At 39.4% G+C, this 27708-nt stretch overlaps 3 protein-coding genes and 1 pseudogene across 4 annotated transcripts; 3 read left to right on the forward strand and 1 right to left on the reverse strand.

The window, feature by feature from the left end:
* The first annotated feature begins 2107 nt into the window (after positions 1 to 2107).
* Positions 2108 to 3028, forward strand: LOC126610415 (uncharacterized). The gene has a single exon (XM_050278463.1). The coding sequence runs from the start codon at positions 2108 to 2110 to the stop codon at positions 3026 to 3028; it is 921 nt and encodes a 306-aa protein (XP_050134420.1).
* Positions 3029 to 3049: 21 nt separating this feature from the next.
* Positions 3050 to 3871, forward strand: LOC126610416 (uncharacterized). Its single transcript, XM_050278465.1, has one exon. The coding sequence runs from the start codon at positions 3050 to 3052 to the stop codon at positions 3869 to 3871; it is 822 nt and encodes a 273-aa protein (XP_050134422.1).
* Positions 3872 to 9233: 5362 nt separating this feature from the next.
* Positions 9234 to 12863, forward strand: LOC126610603 (probable LRR receptor-like serine/threonine-protein kinase At1g07650). 2 transcript variants are annotated; one of them, XM_050278702.1, is made up of 8 exons: positions 9234 to 10970; positions 11066 to 11104; positions 11198 to 11314; positions 11418 to 11531; positions 11609 to 11827; positions 11915 to 12030; positions 12115 to 12375; positions 12469 to 12863. In XM_050278702.1, the coding sequence occupies exons 1-8, from the start codon at positions 10322 to 10324 to the stop codon at positions 12706 to 12708; spliced, it is 1755 nt and encodes a 584-aa protein (XP_050134659.1). In that variant the 5' UTR covers positions 9234 to 10321; the 3' UTR covers positions 12709 to 12863. The 2 variants fall into 2 exon arrangements, with proteins under 2 accessions (XP_050134659.1, XP_050134658.1); XM_050278701.1 differs by having other exon boundaries at positions 9235 to 10970; positions 11415 to 11531.
* A 414-nt stretch (positions 12864 to 13277) lies between these two features.
* Positions 13278 to 21330, reverse strand: LOC126610417 (cyclic nucleotide-gated ion channel 18-like; annotated as a pseudogene).
* Between the last annotated feature and the right edge of the window lie 6378 nt (positions 21331 to 27708).

Genomic DNA, 27708 nt, shown 5'->3' on the forward strand with positions numbered 1-27708 from the left:
ACACTTAAACTCTCACTAGTATCCTTTCTTAGTTGGGATTGTTAGTCGCTTGGTTTTAAATTGTTAGTATTTCTCTTACTCTTTATCGCTTCCGCTTTGCGCTCATGGCTACGTCACTCTCACGTGACGACCAGCACGTCTCGATTCCGGTCTTATTTAAGAAGAGATGTGTATTTGTTGCTGTAGTTAACTACCCCAGTCCCCTCCCCTATTTTACTTTTATTATCACAGAGAGTTGTTGGTCGGTAACAAAAGTAATAAATAAAGGAAAATTCAAGCAATAATTTTGGGGATGTGATATCCACACACCCCATTTTACTTATCACATACCTTTTTAATTTTCGGCCGTTAAATCGGATGAATTGAAGAAAATCAATGGATAGAAATTATCAAATGGTGTGTGAGAAGTAAAATGGGGTGTGTGGATAGTACATCCCTAATTTTATAAGAAGTCTTTAAAAGAAGAGATTTTTTATTATTTTAAAAAATAAGGATTAGATGTGGGGCTTACATTACATCGAAATTTAATGATCCAACGTCTATTTTATAAGTTGCACCTCTTAAATTATCCTTGCAAAATTTTAGTCAAATCATAAATATTTGAGACATCTAGTTGAGTTCAAATCTATTTACAAACACTTTGTTCTATAAGAAACAAATAAAATTTCATTGTGATAATTAAATAGGCAAATTGTTTCGGATTGAATTTTTATAACGATGACTATAAGTCGAGACTTATAAAATATACGATTCAAATCATTGAAATTCGATACAGTATGATTCAACAGTTAATCCTCATTTTTCTTAGAAAAATAAGAATCTTTTCTCTTAAAGAAGGGCATATCGATCTAGAGAGAAACTTTGGATACCGCAAAGGACGTACATAGAAGATCTTATAGAAATTAGTGATCAGGATACAACCAATCATATCTATATTAATAAAAGAATGTTCATGCCAGATTAGTAGAAAGATCATGTCATAATATTTAATTTTATTGATCATATCTGATTATATTAATGAAAATATAGAACCATTTTAAACCTATTTTTCAATAGATTCCAAAATAAGTCAAGATTTAGTCTAAAATCGACTTAGAGTTAAGTTAGGTAAATTAATTAAATTTACGCCAAGACATAAAACATCACAATCTTATTTTTTAAAAGGAGACAACTGATAACTTTGTCAAAATAGAGTTCACAGGATTGCAGAACGACAACAACTCCAAAACTCATTAATCATTACAAACCCAGGCGTTGATATTTTTTTCAATATACTTTTATATTTTATGTACTTCTGAAATACATTTGTAATCCGTACTTCTCTATAATTCATTATACATATTTTTTAAAGTTAAAAAAAAAATTCCATGATTTAAGGTTTTTTAATTATTAATTTTTTTTTTCAATCAAAGTGATCTACTACCAAATACTTTTCCCCATAAAATAATTAATAAATGATAAATGAAGAGTAAATGCTAAAGTTCTGGACACTGGAAAGTGAGATAATGAAATCTAAAGGCAATCTAGTGTATGAAATAAGTCAAGTGATGAGATGTTTAAGGCTCCGTTTGGGATTGAGGTGATTTTAAAAAAAGCCATTGTGAAAAAAAGCTGAGGATTATTTTTATGTTTGGTAAACTGAAAAAAAGAGAGCTTATTTTGGAAGCTGTGAGAATAAGCTGAAAATCAAAGGAAAAGCTGAAGGTGCTATTTGCTGCTTTGAAAAAAAACCTGTTTTTTCAAAGCACACGGAGCTACAGTGCTCATTTAATGAAAAGACACACTATCATCCTGCTTTTTTTCCAAAAGCACTTTCACAAAAAAGTTTACCAAACACTCTACTGGCTTTATTTCATAACCGCTTATTCTCACATCAACTTTTTTTTCAAAGCACAACGATACCAAACATGGTGCCCAAGTAAAAGCAGATTTTCTCCTCCTCTCTCCCTATATTATAGGCAGGGCACCTCCTCCTCCCTCTCCTCGATCAAATCTTTGGTTCCAATTTGAAAAGATGATGAAGAAAGCAGTGCAAGTGTATATCATCTCGGTTTTGAAACCGTGCCAAAACCTCATCAACAGAGGCGGCATGTCACAACTCACAAGAATGGCTCATCCTACGCCGCCTCCGCCTCCTCCGCCTACAACTCCTTTTCTTGTTGGTTCTCCAAAGGTCGACCCATGTGTTCGTCTGTTTTTCCGGGACCTTGGTTCCCCTAAAGATGTGCTGCAACTGCTCCCGTCTGCCTGGTCGCACAATCCCCTGACTACGCTCAAGATCATCTGCAACCTACAAGAAGCCCAGTCCGACGAGGAAGCTTTCTTGACGGCGATGGTTTGGCTCCACCAGAACCACCCCAACACTCTCGCCCACAACCTCCTCCCCATCACGGTCTACTTTTCTTCTATTAGCGACCTTGTCCCCCTTCTCACCCGAGTGCTTCTCGACGGCCGCCGCCACGAAGTTGATCACGAGGAGAAGTACAACAGCAAGTGCCGGATTTCGCAGCGAAACGTAAAATTATTGCGTCGTCACCAGGGGGCGGTGGCGGCGGCATTAGCCAAGAAAATGGCAGCCAAGCTAGAAGCCAAAGAAAAAGCGAGTAAGCTGTTGACAATAAAGAAGAGCGCCGCCCTGGCCACCAAGGCTGCTGAGAGGTACGAGAGCGATCCCCATTTTCGGTTGTTGCACGACCTGGTTTCGGATATTTTCGCCGACTGCTTGAAGCATGACATTGGAGTATTGCAGCATCACCATTCTCTTGACGAGAACGATGATGCTTACTACAGCATGGAGATAACGTGTGCCGCTGAGTACTGCCCCACCGTCCACTCCGCCGTAGCCCGCCCCACTGATCTACTGTTTGAAAGTATTGCCAACAAGGTTTTCCCATCCGATTCCAATCTGCCGCCGAACAAGCAGGAAGAAGGTGAGGGACGTGTTGAGGCCCAAGAGCGGCTCTCGAAGGAGGTTTTGGCGCCTCTGAGAAACGTCTTGGCGACACCCGATGCTGTTTCTAACCGTTGAGGCTATCATCCGCACCCTTTCATGGTTGAAAAGTACGAGGATGATGTGGTGGACGTGAATGCTAGCGGCGGTTATATGCTTCCACATGACATCATAAGATACTTTGTGTATCATGATTACAGAGGAAATGCGGAGGCGGAGGCGGAGGCGAAGGCAGAGGCTGAGCGTGAGTGGAAGAGGATGGTGGAGGATTTGTCCCTAAAACAAGGCGCGCTTAACAAGTGCTTGGCTGTATGCGACGCTCCAAAGAATATGATCATGAACGCAGCAAGGGTGTCTTTGGCTCTGGGGATTTTGACTTCTGAACTGAACCAAGAGCCGGCCTGGAAAGGGAAGGTGATGTTTTACAGCCAGAAGCCGGAGCTGCATTTGATACAAGGCGATGATCTCGAGTCCAAGTGCGCGTTTATGAGGGGAATGGAGCACTGCCAGGAATGGATGATCGATCTGAGGAAGGTGTTTGATGTGATTCTGGAAGCGGCAGTGAAGGAAAACTTGAAGCCGGAGCAGATGGTGAAGAATGTTTTGGTGGTCACCCACTACAAACACTTCACCGGATTGTGGAAGAGGGGCTACCACGAGGAAATAGTGGGCAAGTACAAGGAGAAAGGGTACGGGGGTGTGGTGCCACACCTAGTGTTTTGGAATATTATCAACCCGGAGGATAATCAGCCGGGGAATCATATTGCAAGTGGACTTGAAGGGTTGACATTAGTGACCGACTTCACCGACAGAATGCTCAAGTTGTTATTGGACAATGACGCCCAGATGGGCCCCGAACATGTCATGGAAGCTGCGCTCTCCGGACACAAGTATCAAACTACTCTTGCTGTAGTCGACTGACAGCTAGCTTTGCTCGCTCAAGCTACACTAATTAATAATCTAGATTGGTTATATAATCTATCTATCTATCCATCTGTTATTCTGTTGTGTTGTATGTTAATTTGGTGATGGTGTTGATGGATTCATCCATTGATCCATCCATCTGCTCTCTAGTTGCAAATCAGTTCAGTTGAGTGTAATAACATTAGCTTTCAGTTTCAACACTCGTTTCACTAATGTTATTTTATGAGATATAACGTTAAGAACAAAAGAATATGATTCCTAGTCATGAGCCATTGCCCGTGCCTGGTTTTGAAGTTTTCATTGCTGATTGAATTAAAGTATCTGTATGCACATCATATTTGCATTACTCACCAACAATTAAGGCCTCTATCGTGACTTTGAGATGGGCGCAAAGGGTGGAGCACATGTTCCGGGTACACCCAAGAAATTTCTCGATACTTGTATATAGACATGTAGCCAGTGCCGGAGCCCCTTGAGGACCATATAATGGAAACGGGACAGTCTTGAAATTTTCTTAGAATTTCTTCACACATATGCAGCTAGATTGATGTGTAATTCATGCTTTCAGTTACTTGGTGGAAATGGAATGCATTCTTGTATTAAGGCTTTGCCTTTTCAATTTAATGAACTTTGTGTTTTGCGGGAAAAAAAAAATTAAGCTGAACAGGATACACATGACGAGTTTTCTCCCTTCGTTACTGATATTAGTTGCTGTGTTTATGGTAGCAGAGTGGGTGAGAAGGTCCAAGGGGATAGATTCAACACAGCAACAATGGAAGGATGATTGGGATGATGATGATGTCAATGATGATTTCTCAATGCAGCTGAAGACGGAGCTCGGGAGCAACGCTGAAAAGAGCTAATTAAGTTCATCATTGGTGATCTGCTAATTACCCTTAGTCATATGGCGATGAATCGAACATGAAAGATCATAGATTAGTAATTAATCACATTAATCTTGCAGTTGCGGATGTGTTGCTGTGGAGGAATATAAGGTGTATATTGAGAAATGTGGGATGTATAGAAGATGTGGGGTGTATGTAAAAAATATAAGATGTATATTGAGAATGTGGGGTGTGGGGGTATTATGGAAAAGTATGTGAGGTGTATTAAGATAATTTTTAAGTGAAAAAGCAAATGTGGGATGTATTAAGTATGTGAGGTTTATTCAACAATTTGCAGGGTGTTAATATAATAAGCCTTTTATATTTTAATTGAACATTATATTAAATATTGTAATATAGACATCCTTTAAAGCATTTTTTTGGGGAACATTTAAAGCAATTATATAAAAGTAATTACCACATTTGTGGGATATAAAATCCCATAAGATTTTTTTTTTAAATGAAACGATAATTTGATTTTTTTTTAAATGAAACAATAATTTTATTGATATAAAATTTCATAAGATTTGAAATTTAACATTTATGGGATTAAACAACAAACTCCACCCTTAGAAAACCTTCTTAAACCAATGAAAAATTGGTGATTAAAATGTGGAAAGTGTTGTAGGCATAATTTACTGAACAATTATGGAGGCCAGAGAGAGAGAGGGAGGGTGCGGTAATAGTAGAGAGGAAGAAAGAGATGTGTAATTGTGGGTATATGTTATTCCACCCCCATTGTGCCTTTATTTATAGTAGTATGGAAGGTTAATTCTTTACCCTTTAGGATTACAACATTTAATAGGTAATCTACTCTTAATAAGAATATAAGATATATTTTCATATCTACTAGGATTTACACAATCACATTCCTAATCTAATAGGACTACAACACTCCCTTTTGAGTGTGTAAATACTCAAGTAAATGGCGCATTAGGTCTTCAGTGATGAAGTAAGTACAGTTGATGAAGTCGTCGGCACAATGAGATAATGCGAGTCTCAAATCAACAGAATGATGCATGAAAAGTAAAACTCACAAAACCTCGCTATGCTAAAACCCAAGATGAGAGAAAAACCCATAGGCTAAGGAGAAAAGTGAGAAGTTGCATTAAGTCAAAACTATACGTCTTTTTGGACGCAAGTAGAAAATCTCACAAGGGTATGATCAACCCAAAATGGGTGCCTCGTTAAAACCTAGTTAGGTAGCAAAAATCCAATGGGAAAAATGCTCATAATCGTAGGGAAAAATAGTACATTAAGATCAAGTGAGTATACTTCTGGATACTCCCCCTGAATTTGACATAACTTTCAAATGAGAACTACAAGCATTGCATATGATAGTTAGGCATACCACTTCCTTGGACAAGCTTCTGGAAGGTTGACTTCGGCAGGGACGTCGTGTAGAGGTCAGCAAGGTTGTCGGGGATCGGCTTGCATGACTTCAATCTCATGATGCTTTGCTGATATAGATGTAGATGCAATATGTCTTGGTGTTGACTTCGTTGATGTATCATGGCTACAGCATAATCTTTATGGATCGCCATTGGGACTCAACGATAGATGAAAACACAGCAAGTACTTTGAATATGCTCAACAAGAACTTCTAACCATGTCTCACTTGTGGCGTAGTGAAGTGAGATGATTCTTGGAACGATTCGATGATTTCGCAACTAAGGTCATATCGTGGACCTCCAAGATATTGCGATATCCCTAACGGTAAAGACATAACCATTCGGGGACTTTGCCTTGTGCGGGTTTGATAAGTAACCTGCATCAGCATAACAAACAAGGCAAGCATCATTTCGAGGATCAAGGGGTTGGATCCGCTCGAGATGCGTTGGGATTTGCCCATGTAGTACTTTCAGGGTACGTCTTTAATACCAATTCAGTGGTTGCGTGTAGGTGCGGTGCTGCATCTTTACCAAGATCAACAAAGAAAGAGATGTCCTGTCTAAATACAATGAGCTAAGTACAATGAAGCGCAAAGTTAAACTTTAGATATGGAATTTCGGATTCCATAACCTTTTCAAGGGTCTCATTTGCATATAACGTATGGACGATCAAAGGTATACTCAAAGGTGACACATTCGGAATGTAGTTCGACTGGTAGGCCAAGGTAGTGTCAGAACAGTGCTTGAACTTCAGGTCAAGGCATAAATGAGTTTTCCTAAGATCCTTCATCTCAAATTCCATCTTTAGGTGAGAGGCAGTTTTCTCAAGCTCTTTCGGAGTCTTAGTGAGATTCGTGTTAACGACATAAACTGTAACTCTACCAATTCAGAATAAAACTTCATAGTTTAACACTCAAGGGCATAATTCATCCCTGACTGATCAAATAATCACGCAGACGAGTATACCACATCAGTCAGATTTTTCAATCCATAAGTGAACACCTCAAACTGAGTTAAGAGGGTGTTCCATGGTTTTGGAACTATTTAAACCAGTTCATGTAATTCTTCGGGAACTTACATGTAAATCTCCATATCTATATGCCCATGGAGAAAATACTAACCACATTTCATAATGTTGCTATCAATCACATGACGTTTGAGAAAAACCTTGCGTCGTAAGGCGTGCATCATATCGTACTATTTCATTCATCTCATAACGTTTCCTTTCCCATTTGTAACACAATGGGGTTACCTTGGGCAATGTAGGAACGACCTTGGGTAATGTAGGAACAACGGGGTCCAATACACATTTTGGTAAGAAATTTGACCTGGATTGTAATTTCAATTGTTCAATCAATTCTACGTTGTCACTTAATCAAAGGAACATGGTTCAATATCGTCACTTTTCATTTATGTCAGTAGCTACCATATAAGTGAAAACATCATCGATGATAATCTCATTTCAGTTTCATTTAGCTCATCCAAACTAGTATACTCGACCAAAAACTTCAAGTCTTGGGAGTAATCCGGATTAATCTCATGAGATGGAAATGATTTGAGACAGCGATCGAGTTTAGATTCATTGTTGTGCCATGTCTTCTTCTTTTAGGAAAGTGAATCCTACGAATCTAATGATATGTCATGCTTTAGGCCAAGATAGATTGATTGGCTATCTGCCGGTGTACCAGACCGTCTAACAGGGGTGTCCAAACCGTCCAACAGGGGCGGCACACCCTCCAGGGATGTTGACTCGACGTCCGTTAAGTACGCCTACCCTTGCAGACATGTTTGCAGCTGGTATATGATCTCGTCACTTTAGCTAGATCAAAGGAATGCGTCTGGCGCAACATTCTGAAATCTAGAATTCATCACACTTGCTTATCATACTTATGCGATATGGGGATCGAGATGAAACATAATAGGCAAATTCTACGTAAATTTACGTCGTTCTACAGGAACGTTGACGTTTTTATCTCCCCCTAATGGCGGGAAGACTGTCTCATTAAAGTGACAACCTGCAAATAAGCAGTAAAAATATCGCGTGCAATGGCTCAAATAGAGCTAGTGTGAAGGAGAATCATGATCGACAAAAGATACACATCCTTCTTCGAGGACCCATGGTGGTACGTTGCGACGACGTAACTCGGCACATGGAATGCGCACCCAAATGCGTAAATACGAAAATCGTCAGGTTTGTACCCAGTAACCAATTGTAACATCATATAGGTTGGGTGGCAATGGGCCTCAAGGCGGACCAACATAACTGCGTACAAGGATTGCATAGCCCTAGGCAAAAACCAAAAACTTGGTACGTTTACTAAAATTCGAGCGATCATTTAAATTGCGCTTTATAATTGCTAGGCTAGACTATTTGGGGTGAACATGGGAATTTGATGTTCAATTATAAACCCAAAACGACATCCAATACTTTATCGAAAACCGTTGATATAAACTCTCCGGCATTATCCAGTCTCTCGGACTTTATGGGATAAGTAGGATGGTGAACCTTTAATCGGCCATGAGGTTTAATAGCAATGTGTGTGCACAAACATGTGACAAGTTTGTCGATTCATCAACTAAAACCATAAGTATTTATATGGTTCGCATTTTGGTTGGATTAGTCCACATATATTCTCTTGAATCCACTATGAAAAGAGAGTAGTTTTGTATCTTTGCAAGAGATGATTTAGAAAATCAATTTTCTTAATGAGCAGGCTTGGCAAAGTGTGCTTGTCGGCATATAGGTCTCCATGTATGTTGTTGCAGCACATTAGATTATCTTAAAGATCCAGGCTTGTCCCAAATAGCCTTTTATTAGATGAATACTCAAGAAACATGAAGTTATTGCTTCACGCCATGGGTCTGTTGATTGATATGTACACATTAGTATGGCTCTACAGACACATCAGCATGAAGGTTACACATCAGATTATAGGAAGGCTGTTAGTCCATTGGGATTCGTAGGAATATAAAAAAGTTGGTTAGTAGCTTATGAGTACAACAAAGAATACTTGTATAAATAACAAACACCTCTCTATGTAATTCATTCATTGTTCAAGGAATACAATCTTTAGTCATTCACTTTCTCTAAATTCTCTGCTATTGTTTTTCGTTTTGCTACTTCTGTCATGTCTTTAGTCAAGAAATGGCATAACATATATCATGTCATAACATATCTTTAACCATGTGCTACTGTAAAAAAATATATCATAGATAAGCATATTTGTTCAAATACGAACAAGTTCAGGAAAAAATAATAATAATAAAATAAAAAATAAATAAAAATTGTCTCGTCCCGTCCCACGCATAAACATTGTACCAAACAACAGACAGAACGGGGGTAAGTTAGTCATTCAATCTTTTGGTTCTGTTTCGTCTAGCGCGTACCAAACGCAGAACGAAACAACCGTCCCGTTTCGTCCTGCGCGTACCAAACATAACACGAAACCTCATTTCTGTCCCGTCATGTTCCGTCCCGTCCCGTCCCGTCTGCGTACCAAACGGTACCTAATGTGTTCATTTCAGTACAAAGACGAGTAGTATTAGGAACCTTTCCTCCTCCATCACAATCCATCTAATCTAGTTCCAAGTACCTGCACCATAATTCACAAGGTGATTATATCGGGTATGCCAGTGTGTGCCCTCGACGTGCTTCCAACTAGTATATTCTCTTTTAAGATCCGCCACAATGCTATTTGTCGGCGGGGTTGGCTGTTCCCCATAGAAGAGGAGAAAACTTTAGATTTGAGAAAGATGGAATTAAAATCCAACCATAAGCTGCTAATCACATTGACAGGGTGTGCGAAAAAGGCTTTTTCCCTTGTCTTCAAAGAGAAGCATTTTTTTTTTTCACAACCAGTAACTATCACTGTCACAACGGCCGTCAGTTTCCGTCTGCCTTGTACGCTTCAGAAGACTTCATCAACACAGAGAGAGCCAAAAACATAGAATGAATCAAACAGCAACGTTTTCGATCGTTAAACTACCCGCCAAACATCTCGAGTTCGATTCAGCTTTGCTTGCATTGGATTTAGGCCGGCAGCACAAGTTCCAAATATTCCTCCTGTTGATTCATATGAGCGATACATCCAAACCCTTTCAACTGTCTTCACATTAAATCTCATCTCTCTCTCTCTCTCTCTCTCTCTCTCATCGTTTCTCTCTAGTTTGAAATGGCGAAGGAAGATTTTTCTTATACCACAATTCTCATCCTGATCACCACCGCCGGCTTTGCAGCTGCTCAGCTTTCTGTGTCCAACTGCAGCCTTCATTTTGATTTGGGATCATCGCCGTCTCCAAATTCAACTTGCGAAGCAGGGGATTGGGGAGGGTTTCTGCGCAAAGACTGCTGCACATCGGCGTTCAATGTCTACCTTTACGCGTTGGGGCAGCATGCGAATCAAAGAGGACCGATATACCTCAACTCTGCCGAGCAGGGGGTTTGCTTGGCCTCCTTGAAGAATCCGCAGAAGGATGTTTTAGACTGTGGGATTGAGAAGCTGACAAGTGGCGCCGGTGGCTGCTCTGACTTCACTGTTGCTGACGTTACAAATAGATTGGGAGACAAGTTGAAAAGCTTAGAGGGGAACTGCGGATTCCGGTTTTCTGATGGAAAAGATGGGCAGCTGTGCGATTCTTGTGTGAATAGTTGGCAAGACATAGGACCATGGCATTCGTCATCCACGGATGCAGAATCTTTCGAGGTTGAAACTAACGTTTGCAGGTTCGCGGTGCTGGTGTCGTATACAAGCATAAAGCTTGAAGATAAAGCACATCTTAGTGCAGTTTATAGTTGCCTTGGATCACAAGAAGGCTTCAAGTGTATGTAGCCTGATGAAACTTCTCACGATGCGTGTGCGCGCGCGTGTATTGATTCACTAAAATTTGTTTGTAAATGATGTTTTTCTCCTTGGCAGATAATCAACCACCAAAGGGTCATAGGAAACTCAGTAAAGGTAAGGCTTCTTCCATCACTGAATCAATACTTGCACTTTCAAAACTGAAAATCCGGTTCTTTCATTAACAATTACGACACTTGATGGAACTAGGTTTATGGATTATGATCGGAGGAGGAGTCGTGGGTGTCTTTGTTTTTGTAGTACTAGCCGCCTGCATTTTGTCAAAGAAACGTACCAAATCAACTCCGCCACCCCCAAAAAAAGACGGTATGCCTGCCAATATTCATTCACAGATACAGCAACACCAAATTTAAGCTGCAATTAGCATATGGTGCATACTAATTAAGCCTGATTTGTACGTAAACAGCAGCGTTTAAGGATGTGATTTTCAAGGAATCAGGCTGTCCAAAAATTCATATCAAGGAAGTGTATTCTGCTACAGACAATCTAAACCCAACAAATTTCATCGGCGAAGGAACTGCTGGTGAGAATCTAATTACAAGAAGATGCAACAAGAGTTTAGATATTCTATAATCTGATATTTTGTTCTTAATATAAAAGGAAAGGTGTATAAGGGCATACTACCAAACAATCAGCGTGTAGCGGTTAAGCACATTATCAATGACGGAAATGTGGAGACATTTGCCAGAGAAGTTATGAGCTTATCGCACATCAGACACCCAAACCTTGTTATGTTGATAGGTTATTGTGTAAATGAAGACGAGTGCTTCCTTGTCTATGAGCTTTGTCCCAACGGCAACCTCTCAGAATGGATTTTTGGTATTCTTTTGCCTTGACGAAAATTTTAGCTCCTTAAACTATAGGTTTTGTGTAGGTTAATAAATGTATGTGGTAAATAAACAACAGGGAAAGATAGGAACCTGTCCTGGATCCACAGGCTTGAGATTGCAATTGATAGCGCTCGAGGTCTATCGTTCCTCCACACGTATCCAGAAGGCTGCATTGTCCATCGCGATATCAAGGTCTGTGGTACTAACTGAAAAATGTCACCATAAATGAATGAAAAAATTGGACTCTTTAAGATTATGATTTTATTCCTATTGCAGCCAACAAACATTCTCCTTGGGGAGAATTTCGAAGCAAAGCTATCAGACTTTGGACTCTCCAAGATTATTGAGCTGGGAGAAACCTATGTCAGTTCAGAAGTGAGAGGAACTTTCGGGTACGTTGACCCTGACTATCGAATCAACAACCACGTAAATTCATCAGGAGATGTCTGCAGCTTTGGAATTGTACTTCTGCAGATCCTATCGGGGAAGAAAGTTATCAACATGAATCTGAACACACCAATGCCATTAAATAAACAGGTCAGAAAATAACCCTTTCCTCCCACAATCTTTCTTCAAATTGATTACATAAATTTTCCGGCATTGATTCAATTTGTTCTTTCTACTTGCTAGGCAAAGGTCCTCAACCGAGGTGGCAGCATCAATGAATTCGCTGATCCTAAACTTGACAGGGAATACTCAGAAGAAGCGTTTGATCTAACTCTTCAGCTGGCATTGTCGTGCACAGCACTCAAACAACAAAGACCATCAATGCAGCAAATTGTTGTGAGATTACAAGAGGCGCTTGACATATCAACACGGGCAAAGGCCTCTACTCCTGAAGATTCACCAGATGCCAGCTTCTCGTATTGAAAGTTTAAATCCACAAAACAGAAATAGAAACCATTAACTATTTAAATTATGAGTACTATTTTTAGTGTTCAAAGTCCAATTTTACTTTTGTAACAATACGTCAATACCGTTTGGTAACACACAGAATACAAATGCATTTGTGAATCTGAGTCAAATTCGCGTGCAGACGTGTGCTGTGAGTTTTTTAAACCAGCTTTCTAAATGCAGGGGTTGGTAAACTAAAATGACACAATTTGAAATTATGAAATAGTAAAAACTCATAGAACTTACAGATATACATGCATTTCCATGCTCAAGTGTGCAATGTGGACATGGAAATTCAGAGGTACTAAGAAAATTACGATCGAACTCACCGGTTTCTTTCAGGAGTAGCAGGCAGCATCCTTCACCTGCAAATAGTTACTGAAGTTGTAAATTCCCAGTCCTCTTGTGCCGCTCATCCTGTGCGCTCGTAAAATCCAAATGCTTTGCACTTTCGAGCATGAAGGATCCCATTGTGGTTAACTTGCACCTTCTGCATAATGTATTACAACCTTGATGGATTTCCGAATGAATGGCCACAAGGCAAGAGTGTCACAGCACGCTTGTTTCATGCTTTTGATGGAAACGAAATCTTAGCTACTAAATTCGAATACCAAAGGCTAGAATCTTGGAGAACAGTAGTTAATATATTCATCTGTTACAAGTCATGATACCGATATATAAGAGCGAATAATTTAACACAATAGAACTAGAAATCTACCTGCAGTATAAATTTACATCATTGTCACAAAAAATTTGTTCCTAACTATTCTTTCGGTAGTTCGTTTTCCCGTTCCCTGATTATTCATCTTGAACTAACCGTATATTGTCTCAATCTACGGAGAAATCAGGTTCATCTGGCTTTAACAACCGAGGCGTGTCCAAACTGGGAGAAGCTGCTTCAACCGCCTGAGCTTTCTGTGCAATTCCTCGTTTTGTATTTGCAGCAAACTTGGAAGCGAGAAATGTGGCCCCAAGATGTTGGCCTTGGCCCGAATTGCTTGCATTCTCCCCTGATCTCTCACCACTCGCATCACCCTCAAAATTTCCACCTGCTTGTTCTTCGTCATAGTAGTAGGAACCATCTTCCTCTTGGCCTGGATTTTGCATATGGTAGGAGCTCTCCTGCATAGCCAAGCTCCTTGCCATCTTTCGTTTCCTAAACCTTCTCCAAGCGGCTTGGATAAAGCAACCACCCCATGTCCTCCATTGGTGGGAATGGTACCTAAAGGCATGCTGTAGTTTCTTGCTGTGAAAGCGTTTGAATTGGCCAGCAACGAATTTTAGGTCCTCCGCTCGAAGTGCAGAAGCTTCAACTTCAGTAAGGGCTCTCACTGTTCTAGTGGAAGAAGGCAAATTGAGGCTAGAGCTTGGCATCAAGGCCCATGTCAGCAGTTCCTCGCTGCAGAAGTCACCAGGTCCAAGAGCGATGGAGTTAAAGAACCCGGACCTCCCTCCGTTGGTTGTGGAACTCTCGAGTTTCCCTCGAATGATAAACATCATCTCATTTACTGGATCACCCTCTTGAACTATATATGTGCCTGGAATACTTGTTGTGCGGAAGCGGCATTCGACTGTACGTGAATAAGTAAAACATAACAGAATAAAATCACTATCAACAAGAACACCAAGATTTACACTGGTTCGGCAATGCCTACATCCAGTTTGGAGACGACGGAGTATTCCACTATAATCAATGAGAACATTTATCACTCAATTTCCCAAAGACCCGAATAACCCAAGCTCTCACACTTACAATAGGAAGAGAAAAAACCAAAAATACAAAGCAAGACAATTTGAGAAAATTCTTCTCTATGCCGAATGGCTTCTTGCTATTTTTCTCTCTTTCTTGTTGTTCACCTCTCAATGCTTATGGGTTGCACCTTGCTCCCCTTTTATAGTCAAAGAAAAGCTTCTCAAAGACATCAATGGCCAAAGGCCTACCATCAAGTCAAAAGAGTTAGGCACAATTATAGTTTGTCTCACATTACCACAAAGTAGCCCAAAGAATTGAACTTTGACTACATGTTTGAGTCAATAATCAACAATCTCCACCTTGGCTCAAACCCTCTAAGTAGAACTCCTAATAGTCGTCTCCCAATCCCCCATGGGGCAATCAACAAATTTTACAAATGTCAATCAAGTCTAAGCAGTGCTTAAACTTGTGCAATGAAACTGGCTTTGTTAACATATCCGCAGGATTGTCAGCGGTCCCAATCTTCTGAAGAAGAATATCTCCCTCGTCAATAACCTCACGAACAAAATGGAACCTCACGTCAATGTGTTTCGTACGTGCATGATGAACTTGATTCTTTGCTAAATGAATAGCACTCTGACTGTCGCAATGAACATCCACATGGTCTTGTTGAACTCCTAAGTCATCAAGCAACCCTTGAAGCCAGATGGCTTCCTTTATAGCTTCTGTCACAGCCATGTATTCTGCCTCAATAGTCGACAAAGTAACTGTAGATTGCAGAATCGACCTCCAACTTACTGGACCTCCAGCAATAGTGAATACAAAACCAGTAGTGGACCTACTCTTGTCCAAATCACCTGCGTAATCAGAATCCACATATCCAACAACACATTGACCAGTAACTTTATCTTGCTGGAACAATAAACCAACATCCACAGTACCCAGAATATACCGTAGAATCCATTTCACAGCTTGCCAATGCCCTTTTCCTGGATTATGCATATATCTACTGACAATACTAACAACTTGTGAAATATCAGGTCTAGTACACACCATAGCATACATCAAACTACCAACAACATTTGCATAAGGAATTTGAGCCATGTACTGACTCTCTTCAACAGTTTTAGGAGACATAGAAGCGCTAAGTTTGAAATGAGAGGCAAGAGGTGTACTAACCGGTTTTGAATTTTCATTCATCCTGAAACGTTGTAGTACCTTCTTCAAATACTGCTTCTGACACAGACTAATCTTGCCTTTCGCTCTATCTCTTTCAATTTCCATACCTAGTATCTTCCGAGCTTCTCCCAAGTCCTTCATCTCAAATTCATTACTTAGTTGAGTCTTCAACCTTTCAATCTCCACTTTGCTCTTACATGCTATAAGCATATCAACATATAAAAGCAGATAAATGAAGGTTCCATCTTGTAGTTTGCGAAAGTATACACAATGGTCATAGTGACTTCTTGTGTACTTTTGCCCGATCATAAATCCATCAAATCGTTTGTACCATTGTCTTGGATACTGCTTCAAGCCATACAATGATTTTTTCAATTTGCAAACCCAATTTTCCTTTCCAGCAACCTTAAAACCTTCTGGTTGAGACATATAAATCTCTTCCTCCAAATCACCATGTAAGAACGCAGTCTTGACATCAAGTTGGGCCAACTCAAGGTCAAACTGCAACCAAAGCCAACAAAATACGAATAGAATAATGTTTTACTACAGGAGAAAATACCTCATTGTAGTCAATGCCTTCCTTCTGAGCGTAGCCTTTAGCTACCAATCTGGCTTTGAATCTTACATTGTCTTTTCCCAAAGATTCCATCTTTTTGGCATACACCCATTTACAACCAATTGTTTTCTTCCCCTTTGGTAACTGAACCAGATTCCAAGTCTCATTTTTATGAAGAGATTTCATCTCCTCATCCATAGATTTCTTCCACAACTCGCACTCTGAACTCATGACAGCTTCTTTGTAGGCGGATGGAATATCATCTTCAATAACAGGAAGTGCATATGCCACAATATCAGTAAATCGAGCAGGCTTTCGAATTTCCCTTCTCGATCTTCTGGTTGCAATATAGTCTTGTTGCTGTGAAGGCTCTTGGGTAAATGCTTCCTCTTCATCATCCTCGTCCTCATCATCAGAATTAACTGTAAGACTAGTGGTTGTAACATCAGACCTTACTGGAACAACTGGAGTCTTCAGTAACTCCACCTGCTTTGAGCTACTCATGGTCTCGGTCGCTTCAGTTTCACCTTCATGCTTGTTCTGATTAACCATAGCAGCCTCATCAAAAGTCACATCTCTGCTTACAACAAATTTCTGCTCATCTGGACACCAGAGTCGGTATCCCTTCACGCCAGTGCTAAAGCCTATAAATAGAGCTTTCTTTGCTCTTGGATCCAACTTGCTTTCTCTGACATAATAGTAAGCAGAACAACCAAATATGTGTAAAAACTTGTAATCAGTACAAGGTTTACCAGACCATACCTCCATGGGCGTTTTGCCCTTATTCGCAGCCGCTGGCAATCGATTAATAAGATGGCTTGCATAAGTGAGTGCCTCAGCCCAAAATGCCTTGCCTAATCCAGCATTAGACAACATACACCGAACTTTCTCAAGCAAAGTACGGTTCATGCGCTCCGCCACCCCATTATGTTGCGGTGTCTCCCTAACCGTGAAGTGCCTCACAATACCCTCATCTTGACAAACTTTCAAGAAATGATCAGACTTATATTCACCCCCATTGTCTGATCTGAGAGTCTTGATCTTTCGACCGCTTTGCGTTTCAATCATCTTTTTCTACTTCAGGAATATCTTCAAAACTTCATCTTTACGCTTCATGGTGTACACCCATATTCTTCTAGAGAAGTCATCAACAAAGGAGACAAAATAATGGCTACCTCCCCAAGATGCATTCTTGGAAGGTCCCCAAACATCAGTGTGAACATAATCAAGAATGCCTTTAGTGTGGTGAATAGCAGTGCCAAATTTTACTCTAGTTTGCTTACCCAACACACAATGCTCACAAAATTCCATTTTGCATGCCTTTGCACCTTTCAATAAGCCTTGCTTCACCAATCCTTGCAACGCTTTTTCACCAGCATACCCAAGACGCATATGCCATAACCTCGTGGTGTCTGGGCTATCTGCGTCAGCAGCTTCGGTGACAGCTGCTCCACCAATAACTGTACTCCCCTGCAAGAAATACAAGTTATTTCGTCTTGTACCTTTCATCACCACCAGTGCCCCGTACACAGCTTTAAGAACTCCACCCTCCATGGTGATCTTGAGACCCTTGGATTCCAATGCACCCAGTGAGATGAGATTTTTCTTCATATCCGGTACATACCGAACATCACTTAATTCTCTGACTGTTCCATCATGCATCTTCAAACAGATTTTGCCTATCCCTTGTGTTTTGCAGGCATTATTATTACCCATCAAAACAACTCCACCATCCAGCTCCTCGAAATTAGAAAACCATTCCCGAATGGGACACATATGATAGGTGCAACCTGAATCCAAAATCCACTCATTGGAGTGACCATCAGCATATGAACTAGCCAAAGCAAACTCGAAATCATCATCATCTCCAGATTTTGCAATATTTGCTTCAGAACCCGTTTTCTCCTTCTCTTTGTTCTTCAATTTGGGGCAGTCTTTCTTCCAATGACCCTTTTGGCGACAAAAAACACATTCATCTTTAGCAGGAAACATCCCTCGTGACTTTGAACGAGATTTTCCCCGCTTCCCAGATTTTCTTTCCTCTGTTCGACCCCTTGCAACAAATGCCTCGGTTTGTGAATTATGAGTCTTCAGTTCCTTCTTATGACACACATGATTCACCAATGCTGCAGACACCTCATCAAGTTTCACCTCGGATTTTCCATACAACAGAGTAGTTGTCAAATGATCATAATCATCAGGCAATGAATTTAACAAACATAGTGCCTTGTCCTCGTCGGGAATTTTCACATCAAGGTTTGCTAAATCAGCAAGTATTTTATTATAATCATTGAGGTGTTCGTGCATAGAGATACCTGGACGATACTGAAATCGGAAGAGTCGCTTCTTCAAGAAGAGACGATTTTCTGCGCTCTTGGTCATATACTTCTCCTCCAATTTCGTCCATAACTCCTTAGCAGAAGTTTCCTTCATATACGGGTATTTCAACTCCTTATCAAGGAACGATCGAATAGCAGCACAAGCATGAAGATTAATTCGCGTCCACTGCTTGTCATCAATATCTTCTGGTTTATCTTCCAGAACCATATCCAACTCTTGTTGATACAACACATCCATAACTTCACATTGCCACATACCAAAATTATTAGAGCCATTGAGTTTATCAACCTCTAACCTTGTAGTAGTGGTTGGATGTCTATTGGATGAAGATGAAGACGATGCTGACCCCCTCTTTACAAATTCATCTTTATCTCCAGCCATCTACTCGGCACTATTCACAAATACGGCACTGTTCACATGTACGATACTGTAGCAGTTCACTGTTCACGGAACTGTAGCGCCAACACTATTCACGGAACTGGGCTCTGGTACCACTTGTTGTGCGGAAGCGACATTCGACTGTACGTGAATAAGTAAAACAGAACAGAATAAAACCACTATCAACAAGAACACCAAGATTTACACTGGTTCGGCAATGCCTACATCCAGTTTGGAGACGACGGAGTATTCCACTATAATCAATGAGAACATACAATAGTGTTTATCACTCAATTTCCCAAAGACCCGAATAACCCAAGCTCTCACACTTACAATAGGAAGAGAAAAAACCAAAAATACAAAGCAAAACAATTTGAGAAAATTCTTCTCTATGCCGAATGGCTTCTTGCTATTTTTCTCTCTTCCTTGTTGTTCACCTCTCAATGCTTATGAGCTGCACCTTGCTCCTCTTTTATAGCCAAAGAAAAGCTTCTCAAAGACATCAATGGCCAAAGGCCTACCATCAAGTCAAAAGAGTTAGGCACAATTATAGTTTGTCTCCCATTACCACAAAGTAGCCCAAAGAATTGAACTTTGACTACATGTTTGAGTCAATAATCAACAATACTCAAGGATGAGACAAGACGTTCGCAAATGGCATCGAGAAGCTGGTCATCCATTTGTGAGAAAAAAAGGAACCTGAAAAATAACATAACCGGATTTATCAAAGTAGAAATACCTCCATTGGCGAAAATTCAACTGTTTTTGTAGCATACGATCCACTGATTAGGGTTAGGGTTTCATGTAGAGACTTACACGACAAACAAGGGAAAGGCATGAGTGCCGCTGGATTTCATGGCAGAGATCTAAAGGCAATGAACGCAATAGTGATTCTTCATCAACTCCTCATGTGGCAAACCGTTTGTATTGCATAAATCTATGAACACATTCGCACAAATCCTCAGGTAACTGCCGATGCCTCGTCCACTCCTCTGTATCTCTTAAGCTTAATCCTCCATTCTTCGAATTTTATCGACATTAATTGCAGGTAAGTCAGAAAAGTTAAACAGCAAAAGTATCTGCAAACATTTTTTATGAAAACTATGCCAGTGCACTTTTGACAGTGTATAAAATGCACAAGTTGGAGATTCGAAGAACTTGACTCCGCATTCAATGTAAATTCTTACAAAACAAGTTATACTAGAAAGCGGAAATAAAATCACCTTTCAAACTATATACTTGCAACCCTGACAATATCTGTATATAATTACATAAATAGTAATGGTAGTGAAAAAAAAAAAACTCTCATACAATACCTGCATGTTGCCAATCAATAGTGAGAACAGAATGTAACCACTGAGACAGAGTGAAATAGAGAACAGTATTTCCCAAAGGTACGTGCTCGTCTTCAAAGTCTGCCCGTATGAAACACAAAGAGAAAGAACCGTATCAGAACTAACAATGGTAGAGTACTTACAATACTATCATAAATCACTAGAAATGAGACCTTCATCGATTCTTTCTTGACAAGAAACCGAAAAGAGAGAAACGATGTCTCTAATGATCACAAATGCGTGTGCGTTGTGGATAGTTATGTGTAGATGCATCATGTATGTGTGCACATCTCTATCTACGTGTTCGTAAAGCAATTAATCATGATCAACAAGATCAATGGAACTCGATATATAAGCTAATGATCTGTATCTTTATTTCTAAGGCCAATTATAGAGCACTGGTTGAGATAATCGGCTGTCAAACTATTTCCAAGAGTACAAATTTCAAAAAACTCGTCTCAGTAATCGAACAAGGTCAGAAGGGAATACAGATGCAGCTTAGATTCCTCCAAGGAAAGCAAATGACGTTGACCAGTACTTCCGTTCTGGTAGTTCTATACTACTACAATCCAGAAAACCTGTGATGCAAGAAACAATCTTTTTCGAGTTCTCTTCTTTACAATTTCCAGCAAGAGAACTGCCGCCCTATGGACGATAAATACCAGACAGCTCCAACAATCTATAGTAGCAAAGGGAATTAGTGTTCAATTAACTTAACAATAGTAGTTAGCGGACTTGATGAGTTTATCAGAGTAAACAATAGTAGACGGAGAAAGAGACGCACAACTTTCTAGGGTATTCTCCAATGTTTTGTTTCTTTCTCGTCAAACAAATTAATTTTGTATGGGTGCGTTTGTTGTACCGGACTATCTCAGACTGGACTAGCTTTAGGAACTAAGATGGACTGGCTTAGACTAGACTAAGCTAGATTAACTTGGTGAAGCGTTTGGTGCAATGTCATACTAAAAAATAGGATAATTAATAAACTTTAATATTATATTATTTAACCAATATCTATTAATATTAATATATTAATATATTAATTTAATCTTTTATAATTTCTTCCTCTCTCTTAACCTCTCTTTTTCTCTGCCCATGGTCTTCCTGCCCTTTCCCATTTTTACTCTCTTTTTTCTTTGTCGACTATCACCCTCCCCACTCTCTTTTTTTCGCCATTTTCACTCAAATTACTGTGCTCTGTTCTTCTCTTCTTCAAAATATGAAACTCTGAATTTGTTTTGATATTTAAATTTCAATTCTTTGAGATTACAATTTCAGTTCTTGGTGTTGGATTAAATCCAAAGAGGGGAAATCTGGGTTGTGGGTTCGTTGGGTTTCATAAGAGGGAGAGAAATCAATTTGAAGCAAATAGAAGGTTGGGTTTACGAGACGAAGGAGATCGGCAAGACAGCAAGATTTGGTGATGAGTTTGCGGGGATAATGGAGATCGACAAGACTGCAGGATTTGATGACTAGATTTGGCAACGCATGGTTGCAAATCGCAAACGATGTAGATATTAGAGAGTCGGGATTAGCAATCCCTACCTTTTCGGGGGTCCTGGCTAAAACGAGGTAGCGAAGCCTTTAGTCGGAACGAGTCCGACTTAGTCCCATTAAAGATAGTCCCGGATCAAACCAAACACAGACTAATAAGCCAATCTAGTTCAGTGAAACCTAAGGAGCTCAAACAAACACACCCTAAACTTATAAATAATATAACATAATAAGCTTCAAACAGTAGGGAATGGACTGTCTGCCACGAAACCCATTTAAGGGGCAAAGGGTCAACTGATCCCGAATTTCAGTAAATCTTCATAGATGACTTGAATATCGTCTTTTTGGAGGTTGGAGTTGTTCTTACATATGTTCTCGAACTGCTTGATAAAATGTCTCAAAAAGGAGTTGTCGTTATTATTATTATTATTTTTAACTATCAACTTGGGCATTATATTCTTCTTATGTGTTCAGGTAGTGAATGTTCTTATTTGAAAGATATTGGTAGTCTTGTAAAAAAAGAATGGTGGAGACGGGAGGAACATAGTATCTAATTATGTGTATTTGCTAATTATATTGGTTATGATTTTACCAGTTGTTACTGTTTCAATGAAAAGAGCCTTTTTTGTTATGATAGTCCATTGCATAATCGAATAGAGAGCAGTGGTTGAGTGATACCATGGTGGTTTATACTAAGAGCAGTGTTTTTCCTTCTATTGATAATGAAGCTATAATGCAGCATTTTCAAAATATGGAAACGCGTTTTGGACAATTATAACTTATATTGTTATTTGTTCTACAAAATTATGAATGATGGAACTATAGTTTAATTTTTAAAGTTACTATATATTTAAGGAATTTTTTTTGTAAACTTTTACATGTGATCCTCCAAATAATTTTTCCTAAATCCACTAATGCATAAAAATATTTGGATTGGTTGCTATCATATGAAAATGAGTGACAAGGACACATCCCAACAGTCCAAACAAGCAAAAAAGATTCAAAGAGTAAATACAAGCTTTCAGAAACAAAAATTTATTCATGGAGCACAACACCCTTTCATAAATAAAAAATTTAATAGGAAGTTAGGACAAGAACTGTGCCTTAGAATAAAACTTTCTCGAGATATATTGGCCGACTGGATATACAGTCATGGGCCTACCGTAATCATAATATATACTAATATAATATTTTATCCTCTCAGGTTTAAATGTAATTATAACCTTATACAAAATATTTAAAACATTTCAATCTCATACATTAATTATTATTTTATTTTAATTTCAAATGTCACAGCCCGTCCTGGGATTTCTATATCGGGGGCGTGAATTGACGTAACTACCCTTGACGGACATTCGGGTACGTGTGTGTGTGACATTATTGAATTAATTTTGTAAGTTTTGGGATTTAAATATTGGAATTGGAAATTTTTGTGGTTAGGGAATTGGATGGATGGTGAGGATTGTGTTGGACCACACAATCACACACACACGCACTCCCTGTCTTCTCTCCCTCCCGTAGCACTCTCTGTCCCTCTCCCTCGCGATCTCTCTCTTTCCCTCACCCTCCACGTACGGCCTTCACCCAAAACCCTTCAAAACTCAACGGATCGAGGCAAATAAGGTATGTATCTTCATCGTTTTGACGTCCTGAGTTCATTGGTACTAGTTTTAGGAAGTGAAACCTTCGATTTCACGTAGATCCCGAACCTCCATTTTTGAGGTACTGTTCATGCGAACGTAAAATGTTGTGTTTCAGGAGATTTCAAGCTTGTGGTGAGCTTTAGGAGGTCCTAAGGAAGCTCGGGGAAGTTCGTTGGAGAGTTTTGGACGTCGGGATCGTAGGTTTCAAGTTTGGCCGAAATCCTTGGTTTTGCAAGGTGAGATTTCGTAGTTTTTAGGCCCTAAAACTAGTCCAACGTGATAGTACACTCTTAGGGCTTCAATTTGGTATAAAATACGAAGAAAATGGGTGAAAAACGAAGGAGAATAGTGAGTTTGAAAATCGGCCGGAGTTCGGCCGGAGTCCGGCCACCGGAGAACCAGTCCGGCGAGGCCCTGCGAGGAAGATGACACGTGCGCTGCACGTGCTGCACGTGGCCAGCGCGTGGACCCGTGCCACGTGTGGCGCGTGGGGGCGCGTGGGGCTTCCAAAAATTTTTCTAAAAATATCCCGACGCTCGTGACGTCGAGTAGGTCGATGTGGTATATTCATATACCAAAATTGAGCATCGTATGAGAAGTTATTTCGAAAAATTGGTGATGTGTTTAAAAATTAACGTTTTTATAGTTGTTTCGCATATAGGTGAGACGTATCACGAGGACGACCGCATCCAGGGACGCCACGGGGGTTACGACCCGTCGACTTATCAGTGAGTGGGCAGTTTTGTTTTCGTATTACCTATATACTACTGTTTTTCCCAGAAAAATGTTTTATATGAAAATATGTTTTGAACATGCCATGCATAGAATTATTTGGAAAATGTGAATTTCATATGAGTTATATGATTGATATATGATGCATACATGTTGCATGGTGCTGTGGAGGCACAGGTAGGTCAGGTGAGTTCATTTATGCATTGAATTGGTTGATGTTGATATAATTTGAGCTCATAATCTGCACCCTAGGTGTTAGTGCTTATATTATTCACCACACCGCACGCTCGTCTTGGATCCAAGTAGGTGGATGTCGTACAGACCATGTGAGGGTTCCGACATGCTAGTCATACAGATCACTAGGCGTGATTCCGACTAGTGGGTGACCTTAGTTATGCGCGCTGATGATATGATGAGAGAAGCACTAGAGCGTATTTTTACACCTTTCATCGTATAGACTACCTTACGTAGTTCCGAGTGATGTGCAGAGTAGGGCCGTATAGGTCACTGTGGTGACTCCGGCTTAGTGGGATTTGAGCTATTGAATCAATCGTATAGGACCAACTGCAGGATCTCCGATTGATTCCTTATTTCACCTGATTTATATTTTGATTTATGTCATGGCATGTTTTCTTGAAAATGTTAAAGATTTGAGATTTAAATTTTGAGATTTTATATGGTTATATATTTCTGGGAAAGTATACAGGTTTTTACGGCGAGGGGATATAACTGTTTTAATGAAATGTTTTGGAAAACTAATTTGTTTTACTGACCCACTCATTTTGTTTTGCGCCCCTCCAGGTTCTAGTTTAGCGGTGGTTGGCTCACGAGGTCCTTTCCGGCTTCCTGACAGATTTGGGACATGTAGGACTCACCTGAGGGTGATGTATTCTTATTTTAGTCCTACTTGACTGCAGATAACCTATGCTCTGAACTTATGTGTTTACTTGTAAACTCGTCCGGTTATGTCCGTATGTGGTTATGTTTGAGTTTGGTTTGATTTCCTATTGTTATTACGCTTCCGTGTCGTGCTTATGGTTACGTCACGCCCACGTGACGGCCAGCACACCTGGATCCTCCGGAGCAGGGTGTGTCATCAAACAACTGTTAAAAAACATGTTAAATTAGCTGTTAAGCGATGACGTGGTAGTGGTGGGTTCTACAATTTTGTTGACGTAGCTGCCAGCTTGTGCCACGTGACAAAACAAATAAAAATATATATCATTAATAAAATATCAATTTTTTGGTTAAATTTTTGTATAATACAAAAAATAAAAATATATATCTCTACTAATTAATAAAGAGAGCTGTTATTCTCATCTCAATGTCTTATCTTCCCACTCACCTTTTAATGACTTTTTAATTACAAATTTGTCCATTTGTAAAATGACTAATAAGGACTTTAGTTACCCTCTTTTGCATTATTGATTTTTTTATAAAAAATTAAAAAGAAAAGTTGGAGTTTGATAACTCTTTAGCCTATTTGTCTTCCTTAAACCCTAACTTATCCTTCCTATCTCTCATCCTTCTCATCTCTTTTCATTCAGAAAAAGCAAAAAAAATAAACTTAGAAGATGACGTTTTTATGGAAGAAATAGATGATTATGTTTTCATCGAAAAGGTAAAAGAATAACTCTAGTTTAATTAAGTTGTACTTTTATGCAAATGTTCTTGAAATCAGGTCATTCAATTCCTCCTATAGCAACAAATTGGGAAAGATACTATGAACCATGGTGTTTAGAATGGGCTACTCCGTACATTGCTCATATACAACAATTCAAATCTATTCTAGGGTTTACAGTCATAACTAAAGAGATTGTGGAGCTTGATGAAAATTGAAGTTGGTGCAACGCTTGTCCGAAACTTTTAGCTTTTACTTTTTGTTCAAACAACCAGAAGGATGTTATTCATAAATTGATGCAAATGTATGCTTTTTTTTTTTATGAAATCTCAGGCGGGAGAAGTGGTAGAGCTATCTGAGATAATTCAATGGAAGGGGGAGGTTCCAAAGGGGCTACCATATTGGAAAGAGGAGGAAAAGCAGTACTTGGTCAGAGGCTCTCTGACATTTGTGCTGCTTCATCGAATTTATTCCTATTTGAATGTGTTGTATCTACGATTTCGTATTACGTTGCCGTACAATTTGGCAATAATGGATAGTGTATTGTGATCAATCGAACTAGAAACATGAAGCATGGTATTGTAATTAACTTGACTAAACTCAGTTCGATAAAACAACGAAAATGTGAATCAATTAGAAAAATAAAACAACGTGACTTGAGAAACAACGAAAGTGCAACATAGAAAGCTGAGTTGAAAAAAAAAATTATATATATATATAAAGGGTTATTTTAGGAATAATAGTGGGTGGGGAAATAACATTTTAATTTTTTAACTTTTTATAGTGGGCGTAAATATAACGTGGGTGTGGAAATAAGACAACGGGGTGGGTCTAGCAGCTCTCTTAATAAAACACTCATTGTCAACCAAAATCTTATGAAATTACCAGTTTAACCCTCTAATTAAAATAGAACATGAATAAGAAATATAGAGCAGAAATGTAATTTCACACAATTAAATTTTGCTGTTTTTTCAAAGTCTCACTTACATGTAATCCAAACCTATCTCTAATTTACAAAAAAAAAAAAAAAAAAGAACTTCTCACTCCACATTCTTTATCACTTTCTTCCTCTATCTCCTTCTATTTCAAAAACAAAAATAAAAAATTTCTCACACAATTTGTGTGCGTCTATATGCTAGTATATAATAAAAAAAAGTTGAACCCTCCCCAGTCCAGCGCCATTCATCCTCTCTCCTCCCCTTTGGTTTTTTCCACCAGTTTTCTTTTCCAATTCGCCAGTCCCACACCGTTCTTCCTCTCCTTCTTGATTTTCTTTTTCTATCTAGTATTCTTTTCCAATTCCTCCCAGAGATTCGAAATCCACAAAATGCTAACATAAATGGCAACCATCACCACCTCAATCCAAGAAATCCAAACCCACCACAGAATAAATCCGTCAGTGACGTTCTGGCAAAGGCTAGCGACCTTGGCGAGGATCAGGAGGGAGAGTGGTGAATGCGCCGTGCAAGGCGACGTAGCGGCAGGTGAGGAAGATAAAGAGTGTGGCGAGGTGTGGTTCTCAGCGAGGATTAAGAAGATGTCGCTGGAGAAGAAGACGAGGTAGTGTAGAAGACCGGTGGAGGAAGTAAGCGACGCGGTTATCGAGGACAGAGTTCCGGAATTAGGTGTTGTGGACCCCAAATACGGTCGGGGTCGGAGAGAATGGCGAAGTAGGCGATGTTGTAATCGAGGAAGGAGTTCCAGAATTAGTTTTTCCCTTTTTTTATTATTTTTTTTTTACAAAAAATTAACAAAAAATTGATATTTTATTAATTAAATGTTTTTTTTTAATTATTTTTCCACGTGGCATAAGCTAGCAACCACGTCAATAAAATCGTAGAATCTATTATTACCAAATCATCACTTAACGGTTAACTTAATATATTTTTTAACTGTTAAATAATAACTACGGTATGAGATTGAAATGTTTTAAAGATGTTGTATGAAGTTGTAATTTCACACAAACCTAAGGGTGTAAAATGTAATTTACTCTTTTGCACATTTCC

The sequence above is a fragment of the Malus sylvestris genome, chromosome 17 (assembly GCF_916048215.2).
Source record: "Malus sylvestris chromosome 17, drMalSylv7.2, whole genome shotgun sequence".
NCBI classification, from domain to species: domain Eukaryota; kingdom Viridiplantae; phylum Streptophyta; class Magnoliopsida; order Rosales; family Rosaceae; genus Malus; species Malus sylvestris.

Bases quoted from the DNA above. Each gene is read 5' to 3' on its own strand.
- LOC126610415 (XM_050278463.1), top strand. From the start codon at position 2,108: ATGGCTCATCCTACGCCGCCTCCGCCTCCTCCGCCTACAACTCCTTTT.
- LOC126610416 (XM_050278465.1), top strand. From the start codon at position 3,050: ATGGTTGAAAAGTACGAGGATGATGTGGTGGACGTGAATGCTAGCGGC.
- LOC126610603 (XM_050278701.1), top strand. From the start codon at position 10,322: ATGGCGAAGGAAGATTTTTCTTATACCACAATTCTCATCCTGATCACC. The intron at 11,315-11,414 runs GTATGCCTGCCA...GTACGTAAACAG, and splicing joins GCCACCCCCAAAAAAAGACG to CAGCGTTTAAGGATGTGATT. The intron at 11,532-11,608 runs GTGAGAATCTAA...TTAATATAAAAG, and splicing joins CATCGGCGAAGGAACTGCTG to GAAAGGTGTATAAGGGCATA.